Source organism: Pelodiscus sinensis, chromosome 1 (assembly GCF_049634645.1).
Source record: "Pelodiscus sinensis isolate JC-2024 chromosome 1, ASM4963464v1, whole genome shotgun sequence".
Lineage (NCBI taxonomy): Eukaryota > Metazoa > Chordata > Testudines > Trionychidae > Pelodiscus > Pelodiscus sinensis.
The window spans coordinates 5955986-5974630 of record NC_134711.1 but is presented as its reverse complement, the minus strand read 5'-3'; the positions used below and the strand labels follow the sequence as shown (position 1 = coordinate 5974630).

The 18645-nt window shown below is 41.8% G+C and overlaps 1 protein-coding gene across 2 annotated transcripts in view; it reads right to left on the bottom strand.

The window, feature by feature from the left end:
- CHCHD3 (coiled-coil-helix-coiled-coil-helix domain containing 3) overlaps positions 1 to 18645 on the bottom strand; it is a 268328-nt gene that overhangs the window by 244811 nt on the left and 4872 nt on the right. For both annotated transcript variants that reach the window (XM_006120346.4, XM_025183231.2), the window contains exon 2: positions 17719 to 17830. In XM_006120346.4, the coding sequence (XP_006120408.1) occupies positions 17719 to 17830 (112 nt within the window). The remainder of the gene's footprint in view (positions 1 to 17718; positions 17831 to 18645) is intronic.

Genomic DNA, 18645 nt, shown 5'->3' with positions numbered 1-18645 from the left:
CTGGAATTATTTTGTTAGGGTTGGTCCTGCTTTGTGCAGGGGGCTGGACTCGGTGACCTCCTGAGGTCTCTTCTAGCCCTAGGATTCTATGAAGCAGGATAAATTATAGAGAACAAGATGAAACAATCAAAGCACAAAGCGAATGTGCAGATATGTAACATGGATCAGCCAAATGAAATGACCAAAGTTCTAAAGCTATTTTCCCATTTTACTTAGAAATAATGGTTAGCTTATAGCATTCAGTTAAAAGGAAAAACTTCATTGCTGAAGCTGCAGAAAAAAAAAATCATTGACAATTCTGTTTATTAACCGATTTTAGTGCTAAGTAACATCAACAGAAATCATACCATTAACAAAAGAAAGAAAAAGTATGTGTCTTAAGATTCCAGGTGCAACAATTTAAAGCTCTGGAGAAGAGTGGCTAAGAACATAAAGTACTTTATACTGTGCAAACAAAAAACGTGACCACTTTTTCTTCAAAAAACACCAATTTTATGTTCCTAAAAGGGTATTTTATATGCATCTGTATAGTGTATTTCTTAGAAACATGCAAACCAACAAGAACAAGGAAAATTCAAATACACTGACAGAGAAGACTGAGTTATTGCCATATAACATAGTGTACCAACCCCATACTAAGATTGCAAGGGTAAACTTTGTTCATCTAGCCTAGAAGACCCCGCTCCCTCAGCTCTGCTGAGCATGCTCCAGCTGGAGACCAGCTATAAAAGCCTGTAAAGCAACCCAGTCTGGGCTGACTGGTGATGGAAAAGCAAGTGCTGCAGCAGCATCTGAGGAAAAATCAGTGGTACATCAGGACAATGACATCAGCCAGTGGGAAGCAATCATCAATATCCCAGCTTGAAAAACGGCCGTGAGGGAAGATCCGGACAGTATAGTCCTAGAGCATCAGGTAGAAAGTAACCCAGGGAAATTTTGTGGAAAAGGTAGCTTTACCAAAATAAGCTCTGTGTGTTTCTGTGGGATCCCCACCACCATCAGGGCCGGAGGTTGGAACCCAGTAGAGAGGGCAATGCCATGTTTGCCTACCCCATCACCAATACATACACACACACACAGCCCCAAGGAGGTGAACCTGCAACCTGTATCACTGACTCTGGCCGCTAGGCCTCACTACCCTGCAGGAATGTTACTGATGACCAGGCTGCTAGGTCACACTGCCCTGTGAGGTGAGGGCATTGCTACTGACTCTGGCTATCAGACTGTACATTTCTGACATAGGCTGCCTGGCCAGGTTATCCAGGTAGTCAGGACTGCGGGCCAAGACCCAGACTAGTAAATCTTGCGAGCCTTAGAGCATGCCACTGACCTCCAGAGAGACAGGTGTCCCAACCCTGCAACACTCGCACTGTTTTAGACTGTTGCAGAATTAGTCATCTGTCATCTTACTGACTGAACTTAATTTTGGTCTGATAATTGCCTTCAAGTTCCACCTGCAAAAATGTATTTCACATAGTAGATTTTACCTTTTTATTATCATCCCTTTCACAAACTGCTTCTCCTCAGACTGAGGCCATTTCTACACTTGAAACATTACAGCAGCACAACTGCACTGCTGTAGCATATCAGCATAAAAACCACCTACACTGACAGAACCACTCCCACCCAGCATAGGTAATCCAGCTCCCCCAAGAGGCAGTAGCTAGGCCAACGGAAGAACTCTTCTGTCTTAGCCTTATGTCCACAGGGACTTAAAACAGTTTAACTATACTGCTCAAAGGTGTGGATTTCCCTGGAGTGTTAGTTAAGCCAACCTTATTTTCTAACATGGACAGCATCTAAAGTTCTTTTTTCAGTCATGGTAAAATCATAGGGTTTTCAGGTTTAGGTTTCACTTTATCTATCTCTGTTAACCAGTGAAATTTCCTCTCTGTGAACTTTGAGGTTTTTCTGAAAGACCATTCACCCTGGCCACTGCGACAGAAGTCATGTCTACACTGAAGATTTGCAGGAACTCACCCAGTGTTGAACTTATACCAGTCCAGCTCCATCAGCGCTTGCCATTCTGGAAATAATACCTGAAACCAGTCATAGGCACTTATCGCTTTTCTGGATCAACCAGCTCTGAGCAGACTTAGATGACCTCATGATATAGATGTCTGCAGCAAGTCCAGGCCAGAGATCACACCATTACTAGCCAGACCAAAAACTGGAAATCTTCCTAAAACTCTCAGCACAGACACAAACCAGTTTCTGTTCCAAAGACTTCTAAAACACTTCAGGTAGCTGTGAGTACACGAGGAAAGGGAATCTGGATTTTGGTCAATCTTTTAGAGATGAATATTTGAGTAGCCCTAGAATCAGACAAATTCATAACTATGTGAAAAGCAACTGACTTAAGCATAATTAAAGTAAAGTGAGGTGATGCTGGAAGAAATGAGGAAGCTTTCTGAATAAGTGACAAGAGACTTGACCTTGCTCTATTGCAGGTCTCCATCACTAACATTTTAGACTGAATAAGGCCACAAAACTGCATAAAAAGGATGGTCTTGAAGTTAAGGAATAGGATGAGGAATAACGAAACGTAGGTTTTATTCCTGAATCAGTCACACTTCCTTCTGTGACCTTGGGCAAGTCACTCTCATGCTATGCCTCAGTCCCCCATCTGTCCAATGACAGTAATTCTCAGTTCTCTCTCAGGCCTGATGTAAGGCTAAATTTAACATTTATAAGCCACCTTGTAACATTTTAAGCCTATTCTGGGTTTTTATATATTATTATATATAAACCTGGGTGCATATACAATAAAAAATAATTACATTACCCACTTAATTGAAAAAATAGAAACCTACAGAAGTTTCCAAAACAAATCTGATTTCTCACTTTCACGTAAAGTTTTATATTGATAACACAAAGGCTCTTAAAGTGACTACAGTGCATTCTACCAGGAGCAGATACTCAAAGATCCCCAATGGCACCAATCTGAATGATCCATCAGGATGAGGGCAAGGTAAATCAACAGAACAGGAAGATCAAGGTAACATTTGCTGCATCATATAGCAAATATCAATCTTTAACAACATGGGGACATTCAGCCTTTTTTACTACAGGTTGGACATCCCTGGTCTGGCACCCAATGAGGTAATCTGCCAGATCAGAGGAGGACCCCTGCTGCTTGCTTTCTAGTCTGCCACTAGCTCCACTTTCGGTTCTGGCTAGTCATCCTACTAACGTCCTCAGCCAAGCTGCCTACTGATAGTCCCAACTCAGTGAGCTCCTGTGCAGCCCCAGCCCAGCTCCTCTGCCAAGCTGCTGTCCCCATTCTCCCACCACCACCACCAGGCTGCCACAGCCCAATCCCCTTCTCAGACTATTGTGGCCCGGGATATGGCTCCCCTACTAGAGTGCCGCATGGCCCCAGCTTCGGCTCCAGCTCCCCAGCATGTGCGGCTCCAGCCCCCTGGCAGGCTGCCGTGGCCCTAGCTTCCCAATTCATGCAGTCTCCCTACCAGGCTATCACATGACCCTGTCTTCCCCACTGGGCTGCTGCTCAGTCCCAGCCCTGGCTCCCGTGCTATGCTGCTGCTAGCCCCACCGGGCTCCCCAGGACTGTTAACAGCCAGCCCTCCTGCTGCCTGACTCCCAGCCACTGGGGCTCTCTGGCCCGGAAACACATGTTGCCGGACGAGAAAGACACCTCGCTAAACCGTGAAACCTGTACTGCTTACAATTTTTTCCAGCCTATTTATTCACAGCTCCAAACACTAAAAGAATCTTTCTATTCTGGGAAATGCATTATTTAAAATGTTTTTTTACGCAGTAAACAGGACATAAGAACTTGGTTTTTATTCCTCACTATTGAAGGCAACTATAATTGTTTCACATATAAATCAGTGTATTACTTTCATCGCTACATCTTTCAAAGTTGTAACCATAATTTATACAAAAAAGATTTCTGCTTGATGGTTGGAATTATATAGAACAGCAATACAAAAAAAATTCTGCTTTTTTTCATTTAATATAGCCTGAAAACCTTACCTCCAGATTTTCACGTTGCCAGCAATAGATGGCTATTATATCTATTCTATTTCATTATGTATTTAAAAAGTGAGAGTGCATGCTTCAATGGAAAAAATGAATCTAGTGCAGCAGTCTCTGTATCAAAGAGAAATTTCTGAATACCTATAAGTGGAAATTGAAACTAAGCAGCAGCCATCAAAACAGTCACTTTATACATAACTTTTAATAGAGAGACTTTTGATGACAAATGGCAGAGATCTAACATTCTGGTTCTCTCAGGGCTGATCCTTATTTTATTTATTCAACTTTAAAGGGAAAGTTTTGAAGAGAATTTTCACAGCAATATGAAACATGCCCTCACATGCGGTTCACTCAGCTGGGATACAAACTTCAAAACACCATTCTCCCTTCATTTATAACTCCTTTTGGTTAATGGAAAACAATTGAATGCCAAATAGAAATTGAGATGCATGAACCATTAAAATATGTTTTACTTAGTAGCTCCACTGTGTATTAGTTTTACAACCCAGTTCAGGGATTAAAATTCTTGGCATACAAACATGGACTCTTTCAACATTCTATTTAAGTACCACGGACTATCTATTTTGTATCTTGCAAAGGGATTATGGACGTTGGTCACAGGATATTACAAACATGGTGGCTGAAGCAATGTATTTTATTGGAACAACTTCTGTTGGCGAAAGACATGCTTCTGAACTACACGGAGCTCTTCTTCAGGTCTATGTAAGCGCTGTGTGGCTTGAAAGTTTGTCTCTTTCAACATAACTTGATTCTATAAAAGATATTACCACAACACCTCATATTTCTATTGTGTCTCGCTAAGCATAGCAGCAGCAACCTATACTGAAACATGCTACACTTCTACAAATATAATCTAAAAAAATTTAAACAAAAGTGATCAAATATTTACTTTATACAATATCAGTAATTGAAGTCAAGGAGTCCAGTTGTAATGTCTATTTTAGATATTTCTTATGTGCTTATCACTGAAGTATTCTAGATGCCATGGACACTTGTGTCTAAGTTAGGCACAAATAGGGATTTGTTTTAGATGGAAAGGAGAGAAGAGGAAGGAGAAAAAAATCACAAGAACAATATGAAAACAAATGTTTGTCTTAAATACAAAACTCTTTTCACTGAAATTAAGTGCAGTGTTTGCAACACAAATCACAACATTCATTGCATTAGAACCTACTAGGGATGTTAAAACGTGGGTTTTTCTGTAAACGTGCAACTGCTGAAATTTTCAGTGGTTACACATTTACATGCAGCGAGAGGAAGCCAACTCCCATGGAACTGCCTGCCCCTTCTCTTCCGCAATGCTCCCACCTGCCCTGCTGCCTCTGATGAAGAAGCAGCAATGCGGGAAATGGGGGATTCCTTGCATCTAACAGTGAAGATTAACAGATTAGTCCAGGCTCATCGATTAACTGTTTAAACACTTAGACTAGCACATCCCTAGTGCCTGCTAAGTCAAAACTGAACCTTACTACAAACATTATATTTACCTGTATTTTCAGAATTCAGCCAAATGAAATACAGGTTGGATCTCTATAGGTCAGACTTCCATAATCTGGTAACATCTGTGGTCTGGCATCCCCATTGCTCCTAGGCTGGAGCACTTACAGGAAAAGCCAGGCCCTATACTCAGCAACTCCTCCCCACCTTCAGGAATGGAGGGGGGCAGAAAGATGATCAGGTGAAGAGACAGGGTTTATGTGGAGCCCGGTGGGGCTGCACTCCTGCCCCCAGTTATGGGGCTCCATGACAACCCCACCTCTTCCCCTGAGTGACTTCCTGCCCCAAGTCAGCACTTAGTCAGCTGACAGCAGAGAAGCTCGCACTGACATCCCCCGGTCCAGCAGATTTCCTGGTTCAGGACCAAGGTCTCGAGGGTGTTGGACCAAGGACGTACAACCTGTACCAATTCCTTTAATGGTGATAAATAAATTACATATTTAAAATAGATTTTTAAAGCTCTAAGAAACTTACATACACCTAGAATAGCAGGTAATATTTAAAAAAGGAAATTTAAAATGACTTTGCTTCCTTTTAAAGGGACATAATAGTCACAAAAACGCCACTGCTGCTAAGCAACCTGCATGCTTATAAGATTAAAAAATAAGAAAAACATGCCACTATAAAGGGATGCAACAAGTAATCTTACTGCTGCAAAGAAAAGAGCTAGTTCTAGTAACAAGCTAGATTTAGCAGTGCCAAAAAGTAGCACGTTTACCCAGCTACGAGTGAACCTCACAAAGGCAGTATTTCTCAGTACTAAACAGGGAACACAGGACTACAATACAAGGTCCAGAAAGATTCACAGATTATAAAGCCAGAAGGGACAAATGGTCAAATGATAACAATCCCAAAGACAAAGAACAGGTAGAATAACAATGCAGTGATCTACACTGCCATACTTCAATTCCAATCACTTGCTCTTCAAATCACTGCTCTGGAACGTAGTGGAAAGAGTGTACTCCGCTCCTAAATTAGAAGACTCCAGATCACAAGGACTTTGTGTCCCTGACTTCACACTCAGTGACCACTCTAGCAGTCCAACACAACACTGAAAGGAAGCTCTTCAACCCAAGTGTTAGTTGGCAACAACAAAATACTTAACTGAAGCAGAAGGTTGCAAAGAAACTGGAGCCTTTAGTCTCCTCAAGGACACAGAAGTCCTCCTCCTCCTCCCCCAACAGCTTTTTAACTTGGCTTTTTAAGGGACACTGTCAATGCAATGTAGACTGTTTTTAAATCTTAAAACTTGAGACACATACCCCTTTCCCACGGGCTCACTCCCTTGCCAATATTTGCAGTTTTATTATAAATGTTCCTGCTTTTATACTTCTCCTCCCCTTGCTAAATGACATTTCCACCAAATAGTGGAAAGACCCTGTCAATTGCATAAGGCTATTTTTCCTCTTTAATCTTTTGAAGTACAATTAAAACTTAATCTATTGTTATGGCAGTTATCCAGAGAGGTATGCCATTTTGACTTGTGAAGGTGTTTCTAATTTTTAGTGACATTTCTGAATAAAAGATTAAAGATCTTAAATTCATGCAAGCCACTTTCCGGAAACAAAATTAAATTAGTAGATACTGCTTATTGTCCCCCTTGAGATAGGAAAAAATGTAAATGGTTACCTCCTGTTTAACTAATAAACAGCTATTAGAGAGCTTTCAAGAAAGAAGCACTATAAAGTACACTTAACCTGTCTGATCTGACAGTTGATGAAGAGCTTTAGGAACACTTGGTTACAGTCTGCACCTGCAGGTGGAAGATAATAAAACAAACCCTTTCTTTCCATGCTGATATGATAAACAGCAGATCCATCGCTCTAAAATGTTCTTTAATATTACATTAAAGATCTTTTAAGCTGCACATAAATCATCACCAATAGAAAACAAGCACATCCTGTTACAGCCATGAGGCCTCATTACTTGCAGGATGAATGGAGCTCTATACAGGTATGTCCTTAAGGATCTGCCATATAAAATATTTTTGCAGAGAACCTGCAAAATTCAAAAGGCTTTCCTCTTCATCTGACTGAGAATAAAGATTTTGGTTTAAAATCACTAATGAATTAAGTTATATGTAGTAAACACTCACAGCACACTCCAGTTTATTTTCATTTTGCTGACAAGCGGTATCAATTTACAGGTACCTCAGATAAGGATGTGTTTGTTACCATAGAGTACAATCTCTAATTAGGCATAAGAATTCAGTAGTTTTGACATCCTAATAATTTTGGATGCTGGGTAAGACAAAGCTAAAGAAAACCACTTTAAAAAGGGAGGTGTGTTGTTTCAGACCAAAAGAGCACGCAATCTCTCACACACATGCCAGATAATGCCCATGTCTTTTATTCCAAATGACATATTCCTTTACCCTCCTAAGACTAAATTACCAAAAAGAAGAAAACTCCCCTGTGAGAGTAGCATTACACCATAACTTCCCCCTCTTCACCAACATAGATTTCTTTTGCTAAACCCCTTGCAATGGCTGCCTGCCACCTTACAGCCTCGAACTGTTAAAAAGGCTAGTCATCTAGTCCATCTCCCTACACCCACCCAGCTTCTTGTCCAAGTCTTACTACCCAACCACTTCCAAGTTTTCCCCTCACAACCACGCTCCACACCAGATCAGTCTCCCCTCCCTTCCTCCATAACAATGGTTCCCAGTCTCATTTCCAGCCAGACCCACTCTGCTCCAAATCCTGTCTCCAGCTCCCAGAACCAGCATATACATCACATTCCTTTTTGTCTCTCCCTACCTGCTTTCAGTCTCAGTTCATGTCCCCTCCTCCCCTGCCTCCTTGCTCCCTCAATCCTCCCAGTCCATTTCTCCTCCCCTCTGCATTCAAATCTGCCCTGCCTACCATGGTAAGAGGATCATTAAGAACACAGTGGCAGGCTACCTGCTGTCAGTCCAAATACTTAGCTCCAGCGAGGTCCCCAGTCACGCAGAACTGTATTGGCCAGGAAAGAAGTCCTCACCCCCAGGCTGCTGCATGTCCAGTACTGACAGTATATTTTGGAAATTTAACTGACTACTAAAAATGTGAAAAAGGGATTTTCCAAAGGGTTACAGTTTTGTCACATATATACATAGATTCACAAGGACAGCAAATGGTATATCCTCAGCATATAAGCCACCTTCTTTGCTTCCCACTACATTTCAAGTATGCTTTAAGAATTAGGGTGCTAGAAATGTTTCTAGTCAGTCAACAAAAATTTGCTCCAACATGGACAAAACGTATTTTTTCCTAGTCTCATGCTTTGCAACAACTGAGCCATTTTGTGTAAATCAAAAAAAAAAACCTATCTGATGTACATACCCAGCATAGAGAATTTCAGCCCAAACAGTTGAAGTCTGGCAGTTATAAGCAACTAAAAACTAGTGATGTGAGTAGTCAAATAATCAGTTAGTTGAGTCAACTACTTGCATAGTCTCCTCCCCTTTGCTGACTCTGTATCAGAGGCAGCGGGGGGGGAAGCAGGAGCCAGTGCTGGGGTGAAGCCAACTTAAAAGCCAGTTCCCCCCAGCACCGTCTCTGTGGTGCCACCTGCTCCTCCCCCAGCCACGCTGCTGCCTCCATCAGAAGCAGCAGCACAGGAGTAGAGGTGAGGGGAGGTTGCTCTGGCAGCTGCCCCTGTCCACGGCAGCTAGGCATGTTAAATTTCATTTAATCAGCTAACTGAGTAGTCGATGGAATTTCCATCAACTACTCAATTAGTCGATAAGGGGGGAGGGCACTTAATATCCCGGCTGCACCTCTGCCTTTTAAATATAGCAAGAGCTGTCCACAGCTCTTGCTACATTTAAAAGGCAGAAGCGCAGCAGGAAATCCAAGCAAGCAATCCCATCCGCGCTGGTCCCAAATGCTGTGCCTCTGCCCCGCCCCCACGTGGAGACAGTGATGGGGGTAACCCCGCCTGTATCAGAGGTAGCCAGGGTGGGGGGGTAAGTGACTAGTTAAGTAGTGACTTGACTATCGGACAAGCCTAGGCTTATCAGGTAGTCGACTAATCGCTTACATCCCTACTGGAGGTCCATTGACTATTCGATTAATCAATAAGGGTGCTTCCACTTTGAAATGTGCTCTTGTGCATTTCCAAGATTAAAACGCCGCATGGAGCCTGTGGCCAAGTGGGGGACTCGAATCCCCCGCTGACCCCGACCTCCATGCAGCACTTCTGCTTTGAAATACACAAGAGCCCCAGCAGGGACTCTTCTACATTACCACAGTGAAATGCTTCTGCTGTGCCCCTGAGCCCTCTCACAGAGCTAGAGCCGGGGGAACTGGCTTTTTAAGCAGGCTCCACCCTGCACCTCTGCCCCTACCCTGACAGAGGCAGCAAGGTGAGGGGGCAGGAGCAGCGACTAGTGTGTTGATTAGCTTATCGGATAGTCAACTAGCTGATTAGTCGCTTAGATCCCAACACGGACACAGGCTCCTCCAGCAGGGAAGGCAGCCAAGCTCAGTCCTGGCTCATGCCGGGTCCGGGACCTACCCCTACACTGGATCTGCAGTTTAAATGTAGTAGGAGCCAGGCTGCCTGCACACCCAGCAGAGCAGCAGCAGGGGCAGCTCCCGGACGAGACGCGAGCTGGGACTGAGCACTTCTTCCATTATCAACTAAAAGTGTAATTTATAAAAATTCTATCGGCTACACAATTAGCGAATTACCTGCCTCAACATCCTTACTAAAAACAGGGATTCTTGTCATCGGAAGCGGTGGGCAACCTCAATAATGGGCAATTGTGATGGAGTGTACCAGGTCCTTTGAGAGGACTGGCAGTTGTACCTAACCCTGTCCCAGGAAAGAAGCATTGAAGGTGGGTCCCCCACGCTTGCCTATAAAAGTACAAGGAAGTAGCCAATGAAAGCACTGACTGTTCAGTTAAAAGCAGCTTCAGGAGCTGCACAAGTAGGATCATTTGCTGGGATCAGAAGGCTGTAAACTGCATAAGTAAAAGAGGTTTGTGAGAGACCCTGCTCTCAAGATAGAAAGGCCTGAGAGAACCCTGATGAAAATGGGTCAAAGACGGCTAAAAGCTCTCCAAGCAATGAGCAATGAAGATCGTGGGGAATCAAGACAGACTGAGAAACTCTCCAAATAAAATGGCCTGGAAGAGATTCTACTCAAACAGGAAATAGACAGAAGCTGATGGGACTGAACAAAAAGCAGACCAGGAAACATCAGCAACTATTAAAGGGAAGCAGAACATGGCTGTTGCGTATAGAGTCCCTGCGTTGGGATGCAGAGTAGTGGATGCGTTTGGGTACCCCGCCACTGGATACAGAGGAAGTGGACTAAACTCCAAGAAAAAGATGAGACTGTATTAAAAACCTGAGAAAGGGGCTTGAATTTAAACAGACCCAGACATGGAGCCGACGACCCCAAAGAGGGGCAGCCACTTGTTAACACTTTATTACCCCAGAAGGGGTTCATTCATGTATATTAATTGATTTAGCCAGAGGGCTGAAGACTCACCTGCCAAGGGCAGCAGCCAATCGTGGGCACCAGGAAGAGGAAATAGCACAGATGAGGACACTTCATCACAGCAGTGTGATAAGCCATGCTTATAACATTTACCATTCTGTTCTTATACTCATCACTATACAGTACTACTTTGTCTGGCAGAATGTTCTATGATAAAGTCATGCAAGACTAGAAATACCTCCTCTTCTCTAGCTTGAAAATATCATCCATACTCTGGAGTTGAGAGCACCAGCAACTACACCTAAAATATCACAGCTCTGAGACAAACAGCAGCAGCACAAGACAAGTGCCAGCAGCTTTTTATTTTTGGTTTTCCACTTGTACGTTATTGCAGGGAGGGGGGTGTTCTTGTGCACAAAATCCACATGGTTTGTGAATAGGTCACTCACTGCAGGTACCACCCATTTGTCAGCAAGGATATAGCAGGCTCTTTTTTTTCCTGGCACTCCCTTGTTGGCAGCCACTTTGCTCCTGAGGTGGTCTCCCCCTTCTGTAACTCAGCATTCTGGGCAGATCACACATTTTATGTGTGCTGTTTTCAGGTTAAATAAAGAGGCCAGCAATGAGAAACCCCTCTGTTACACAAGGGGCCTTTAGGTGCACCCCCGTATCTTGAGCATGAACTATTAAAGGGAAGCAGCACATGTTGCAGCGGGGGTCTGCTTCTTTCTTTGGCACTCCCTAGAGCAGACATTTTCAATCTCTGGAATGTGGCTTGTAAGGGCAAACCACTAACGGGTCATGACACTCTTTTTGTTTACCTGCGCCTCCACAGATACGGGTGATCGCAGCTCCCACTGGCCATGGATCACTGTTCACAGCCAATGGATGCTTCAGGAAGCCAGCTATCAACTTGCCCTTATGTAGCCAGACAGGAACCCCCCATATTTGCTTGCCTGGAGCATACAGGGCACACAGAGCAGAAGGCCCAGGCTGTGTGACCGTGAATGGCTGTAAACAGAGATATGCCAATTGCTGACCAAGAGGCTGCCAAGGAGTGTCCTTGACTTAACCCATATTGATACGAACACACAGCCGTCCGCGGGGGGAGGAATCTCTCGCCCAGTAAAAAAACGTCTAGTACGCACAATTTAGTTATCTCTCTTGCAAGTGTAAATTAACTTGAAACTTGCTTGTAAGAACTGGCACCACAAAACGGACCAGTACAATTCAGCATCTTAGATAAGAAAGAGGATACGGGCCCCCAGGGGTATAACGATGGGTCCAGCAGCACATTTTCTCTGAGTGTCAATCTACCATCTATCTGCTGGTCGGGTTAAGTGTTTGATCTCCTGAGGTTCCAGAGGGGACACCCACCTCGTATTCGTCTTTCCTAGGAATTGAGAGACCGGCCCTGGCCTGACACGCTGGAGTCGAGAGGCACAGAAAGGGGTAAAAATTGTACCTGGATGTGGTCCTTTGTTTAAGTATATATATACATAGTGTTAGAGCTCTTTAAAGATTAAGCTGTCACTTGGTACCATTATTTCTATTTTCTATCTTTACCTTTTTCCTGTAACCATTTTTAAAATCTGTATTTGCTAACATTTAAGAAATAGAGCAATAGCCATTGTAACCATATGCTTTTATAAGTCTTTTTAATAAACCTGTAACTGTTTAAGCTTTAACCTGACTCCTTCAGTTGCTGTAATAGAGCCAAGCACAATTTAAAAGAACTTCAGCCGGTCATAAAGGGACAGACATAGGGAAAGCTTGGGCGTTTGGATCTGTGTCACTCCCAGGTGACAAGATCCGTTGGGGGCACCTTTTCAGCCTTTCCTAGGCTGCCCGCTGTGAAGGAACCCCTGTGTTCTAGCAGCTAAAATCTAAGGTGTAATAAGCTCTTCCTATATAACGGGGCGTCTGTTGGCCTGCTGGCCACCCTCTGCGACGGGACCCCGGTCCTAGCAGTAAAGACACGGACGTTAAACCTTTTCTCGGAAACATACACACACACTCTGCCCTGACCGTCGGCTGACACCTTACAAGCCGCAACCCAGAGTTTGGAAAGTCCTGCCATAGAATTCTGATCCAGGGCTCAATATAAGCAGGTAAGTTCTGAAGAACTAAGTGTTCTATTGCTGCCATGGATCACTTTCTACCAGACCCCGTTTTCCAATGAGCAAAAATAGTCTCAGATCTCCTGAGACTTACAGCTCTGTTCCCTTTGAGTCCAGCACATCTCAAGAGTTCCTGCAACACTCCTTCTCAGGAGTTCAGAGTACAAGTTAATTCACTTCCACTGTCTACTATCCTTCTGAGATGGGCTGCTTTCCTTGGAGATCCTCCTCCAAGCCATGCATGCTTTGCAGGTGTGGCAGAGTAGGGCTGCCTGGGCCCAGAGCAACTGCTTAATTCTTTCATTATCAGTCATGTGTTTGTACAGCCCATCATACTGTGCAACCAAAAAAAAAAAATCTGCTCCTCCTAAGCTGTACACAGTTTCTAAGCAACCAGATAACCTGTTGCATATAGTACCTTCATAATTGCTGTACAAACATTTTTTGCTATCTGCATTGCTAAATCACTGAGGGGGGAAAAAAACCTAACAGCAAATATCTGCATTCAGTAAAACCTAATAGAGCGCTTAGAGCCTAGAGCAGGTTAGCATAAAATTTAATTTTGGCAAATCCACCTGAGACCAGGGAAGCACATAATGTGCTGTACATTGGAATTACCTGTTTTACAGTACATTTAGAAACAAAAATGGCACTTCTAAATGAATAAGCTTCTATTAAAGGGGAAAAACGCTGCCTATGCACACAAAGTTACCACAGAGAAAGAGTGATCAGTCCTCTAAAAGCAGTACTAGACCAAGCAAAGCTTCCCCAGGAACAGGGCCACCAGGCCTTGCCCGCCCCATTCCCAGGGAGGAGGCTTTGCTGCTGCAGCAAAGGGTCCTGCCAGGCCAGAGAGGTTGAAAAGTGTGTGTTTGTTCACTGTCTAGCAAATGGCAGCCCTGATGTTTAACTGGTTCTTTGAGGTGCTACTGTAATAAAAATAACGAACAAAAGCTATTATTAGGAAACAAAAACAAGAGAGGGGAAAAAGCCTTCAAAACTCAGGAAGAATCTGTACCCATAAAGGAAAAGAATGTTGGCCAGACATGAGAGCTTTTTTTCCCCCTTGTAATTTGGATTGTTGCTTGGGGTTTTGTTTCTAAATAGAATATTAACTTTAGAGTAATCCAGTAAAGCTACAATGAATTAAATCATTCTATTATGACTGAGTCTCAGATATAATAGACATTCAGAAAAAGCACTTAAATTGCGTGATCAAATTACTTTTCATCAATATTGAACTAGAATTATAGATATACTTTAAAGAGTCCATATTTGTTAAATATTCAGTACATTTAATGTTGCTTAGAAGACTGAAAATTACTCAAGCAACTTATGATGGTTTAATATATGGTATTCAGACTTCAGATTTCATTGTAGTTGCACAAAACATTTTTCCCTCTGCAATTGAGGTCAACTATCACTGGCAAGCAACAAAACACATCTCCTCACAAGTGATGCAGTCCGTTACTCCTCAGCCAACTGCTTCAGAAAACTCTACTCAATTTTCCTACTAGAAGAGTTTTTGACTACTGGGAAAAGAACTAAAAAAAGGTCCCAAGATAAAGGGTATAGTCCACACAAAAGGAAGTTCTTAAAAAAAAACAGCTATTAGCTTCCGAACAAGGAATTTAAGAGAAATTTTCCAAGTCACAGCTCTATCTGTAAAATCAGCTTATCAGACAAAAACTGATGAGAACACATTAGGTCTGGCTATATTTTAAACAGGTCTACCAGCAATAATGCATCAAAAGAATTCAAGTCTGTAGATCTTTTCTGAAAGCAATCAGAGAGAAGTACACATTACAACATCTCTCATACCTATCTAGCATTATTTACTACTCTTAAACACGTAAGTCATAACAACAAAAGTAAGGTCTACATTTTAGCAGAAACAGTCACTTAATCGAAATCAGAAGTTCTCAAATTGTGGGTTGGAACCCCAAAGTAGGTCACAACCAGTGTTACCTATAAGCTGTGCACTTGGGCAACAACCCATGAGAGATTAAGATGCCACACAGCTGACCAGCAGAGTGCCAATAGCTAGCAGCATATGTTTTTACTGGTGCTGTACATCCACACATGCCTCAGTGCACATAACAAAATTGATGCAGCACATGGATGAAAAAAATTAGAAGGAACAAGGGTCAAAACCTCATTTTAATGGGGTTGCCAGGGCTGGCTCAGACTTGTTGGGGGTCTAAGGCCAAAACCCCAGAGCTTTGGCCCTGGGTGGCAGGGCTCAGGTTACAAGACCCCAGCATGAGGAAGAAGCTTCTAGTTTTGCCTCCCAATCCAGGACCACCAGACTCAGGTGTTAGCCCAAGGCTGGACTCTCCTCTTGGCGTTGTGTAACAATTTTTCTCAGAAGGGATTTGTGGTACGACGAAGTTTGGAAACCATAATCTAAAAGAGTGGTGGTTGTTGTTAAAAATGAAAGTATATATACACAACAATGTGAGTTTTTCTAAGCTTGCAAAGAGTCAAAGTGAATTTGAAATCTTAGGAGTTCAATAAAAGAAAAAAAACTGTATTTGTTCCCCCAGCCTACCACACAAAGAAGACACGAGAATTGTGGAATTACTAGCTGCCAATCCTGTGCACAGATTACAACTCTAAATTTCCCTTTTTTCATAGTTTTCTAAACAAGAGACTCCCATTGTCAATACTTGTTTCGTTTTCTGTAACTGCCCACAATTGTAGTGAGCAACAGCAATGAAAATTATTACTTTTTTTTTTTTTACAGGGGTATCTTAGCAATGTAGTGGTATATAATTTAGGCTACGTCTAGACTGCAAGCCTCTTTCGAAAGAGGCTTTTTTAAAAGATACGTTTAAAAAAAAGCCTCTTTCGAAAAAGAGCATCTAGACTACAACCAGTACATTTGAAAAAGCAAGCCGTTTTTTCGAAAGAGAGCACCCAGGCAGTCTAGATGCTCTCTTCCGAAAAAGCACAGTTTGCATTACATAGCGCCTTTTTCAAAAGAGCTTTTCGAGAAAAAGGCATTATTCCTCATAAAACGAGGTTTTCCACAGTCGAAGAAACTGCTGCATTTTTTCGATTTACTTTTGAAAGAACTCAGCAGCAGTCTAGATGCAAGGGAATTTTTTTTTTGAAAAATGGCCATTTTTTTCAAAAAACCCTGTAGTCTAGACACACCCTTAGAGATTAACTCAAAGGAAAGGGTACCATTTCAGTCAAAAGATATAAAGTGTAGCCACTGTAGTGGCCCTTTTTAAAACAGTAACATAGCACACAATGTCCCAAGAACTCATTATTTTAACTCAACTGGAGAGTAGTGGAGCTGAGGCAGGGCACCAGAGCCCAACAGGAAAGTTTCATACTGATTTCAACAAGGCACTGGACTATCAGGAGACCTGGTTTCCACTCCTTTCTCTATTAACGATCAGTGTGTGATACCAGGCACATCTACATGTCAAAGTTTCCCATTCGGTAAATTGAGGATTAGTCCTTACAAGGTCTGTTGTGATGCTTAATATTTGTAATACACCAGTACAGTAAATAAAAGATGTTACATTGATCTCTTTAAAACCTTGCCTCAAGGCCCATTTCTACGACAGTATCTGTAATAAGCTGGAAACCTACAGCAGCTAAGCTAATGGCTCCTGGGGAATACTGATATTAATATTTCGGGTATGTTTTTAAAATAAACACTTTTACTTGAAACCCGCTAATTATCACATGATCACTCCTATCACTGCCATTCTTGTCCTCTCCTCTTCATACATTAGTTGCATCTGGTCTCAACTCAATCCCAATTGCAAGGCCATTTTCACTATGTGTTTGTATGGGATTTGGCACAATGGAGCCTTGATCCAAACTGGGGTGTCCAAGGTAATAGGAAAATACAAATAAATAATAATCCAAGTAATCATCATTTAGTACGAGCTACAATTATACTTGTTTTCATCAAGGCAAAGAGATAAAGTATCCATCTTAAAGCATATTCTGTGTGTCTCTAATAAAACAATGCTGGTACTTGTTTTAAATAAACAAAAACAGAACCCAAGAGCTACTTCCTGAACTAAAATTTTATTTTCTTTGCCTGAAAAAAAATATTAAATATAACTTGGAAAATGTTTAACCAGGAATATTTTTCCTTTTATGAAATCCTATACAACTTACATACTAGGAATTCTTTTACTGAATATTCAGAGAAAGTATATTCATCAACTACAATGCCCCACTTCTGAAATTTTAACTACTAAACAAAATGTTGAGTGAGAGAGGCCAGCAATGACAATGAAAATCTACATAATACTTCAACCATATAAAAGAAAAAGAAAGACAAATTTGAGTGTATTTTAGTGTCTAGACTAGACTTTTTCCTTGTTTTGTGAGTGTTTCAGAAAGCATTTTAAAACATTTAGTGGTGAACAAGCAAAGCCAAGTCTATCAGTATTACTTGGCTTGGAGAAGATGGGATTATTGTCACTGTCAGGAAAGTATCAAATAGGCTAGCTTAAAAATTAAAATATTTTAAACATTTTGTGAAAGTGAGAGAGTGCTCAGCAAAAGCATACACCTACAGAGTCATTGCTACAAAGGGTAATAAGTTTAACATCACGATTTGAAAACTTTGTCAATCTATTTCTCCCCCAATTCTCAGAAAGCATGGTCATACTTGCAGCACTTCCAACTGAGCCATGATCTCCAGATGCTGATTGTCGCTGAAACTGTGGCCTTGCTGTAGGTGAAGAAGGCTCCTTCATACGATCAATGACATTCTCAGACAGCTGGAAAAGAAGTAAAACACAGCATCATAAAACACTATGCCCAAAAAAAAAAAATCAAACCACACAATAAAAACCAAACTCCTAAAATTTTAACTGAAGATTTAAAATTAGCTTTGCAAAGCAATCAATAGGTGTTCCACCCCCATCCATTTCTTTCTTCTTCTCTAGACAGAGCCTGAAGGTATTTGTCAAGATGGACAACGTAAAGGAGGGCATTCTGGGCTTGTTATATAATATGGATAAAAAGCAACAAGTTGGAGTTGATCTGGGCAAAAATGATAAAAAGTGGAAACTGCATAGAAAACTTAAGTTCTGTACTTTTGATATGTTGTTTCAAATTTATCTACCAATTTCTTTATTCTTAGTTATTTGGATACTAATCAAGAGTCATATTTTGTATTTGCATAAAGCATAGCCCAAAGGAACCTTGACCTGATGGGGGGGGATGGGAGGGCGGTCTCTAAACACTATCAAAATACTGACAGCAAATGTAGTCATCAACTACTATAACATCAGCATAAGCACAGAATTCTCACATTTGTTAACAGTTTCAATGAATAACATTGACATGGTAACAAGCAATGAATACAGAAATTCAGGCTAGTCTGTAACAAGTCTAATTGAGCCCTGGGAAATACTTGACAGTAATATCAGTAAAATGAGTGGTAATATAAGAAGTTAGGTAGGTTTACACTGGCAGTTTGGCTACAACACAAGGGTCTTACAGGCCAAGTCCTATATGCTGAGCTAAGGCAAAGTTAGTATCTTTGTCTGGGACCTTTTAGTCAAATAAACAGTTAGCTTACACATAAGAA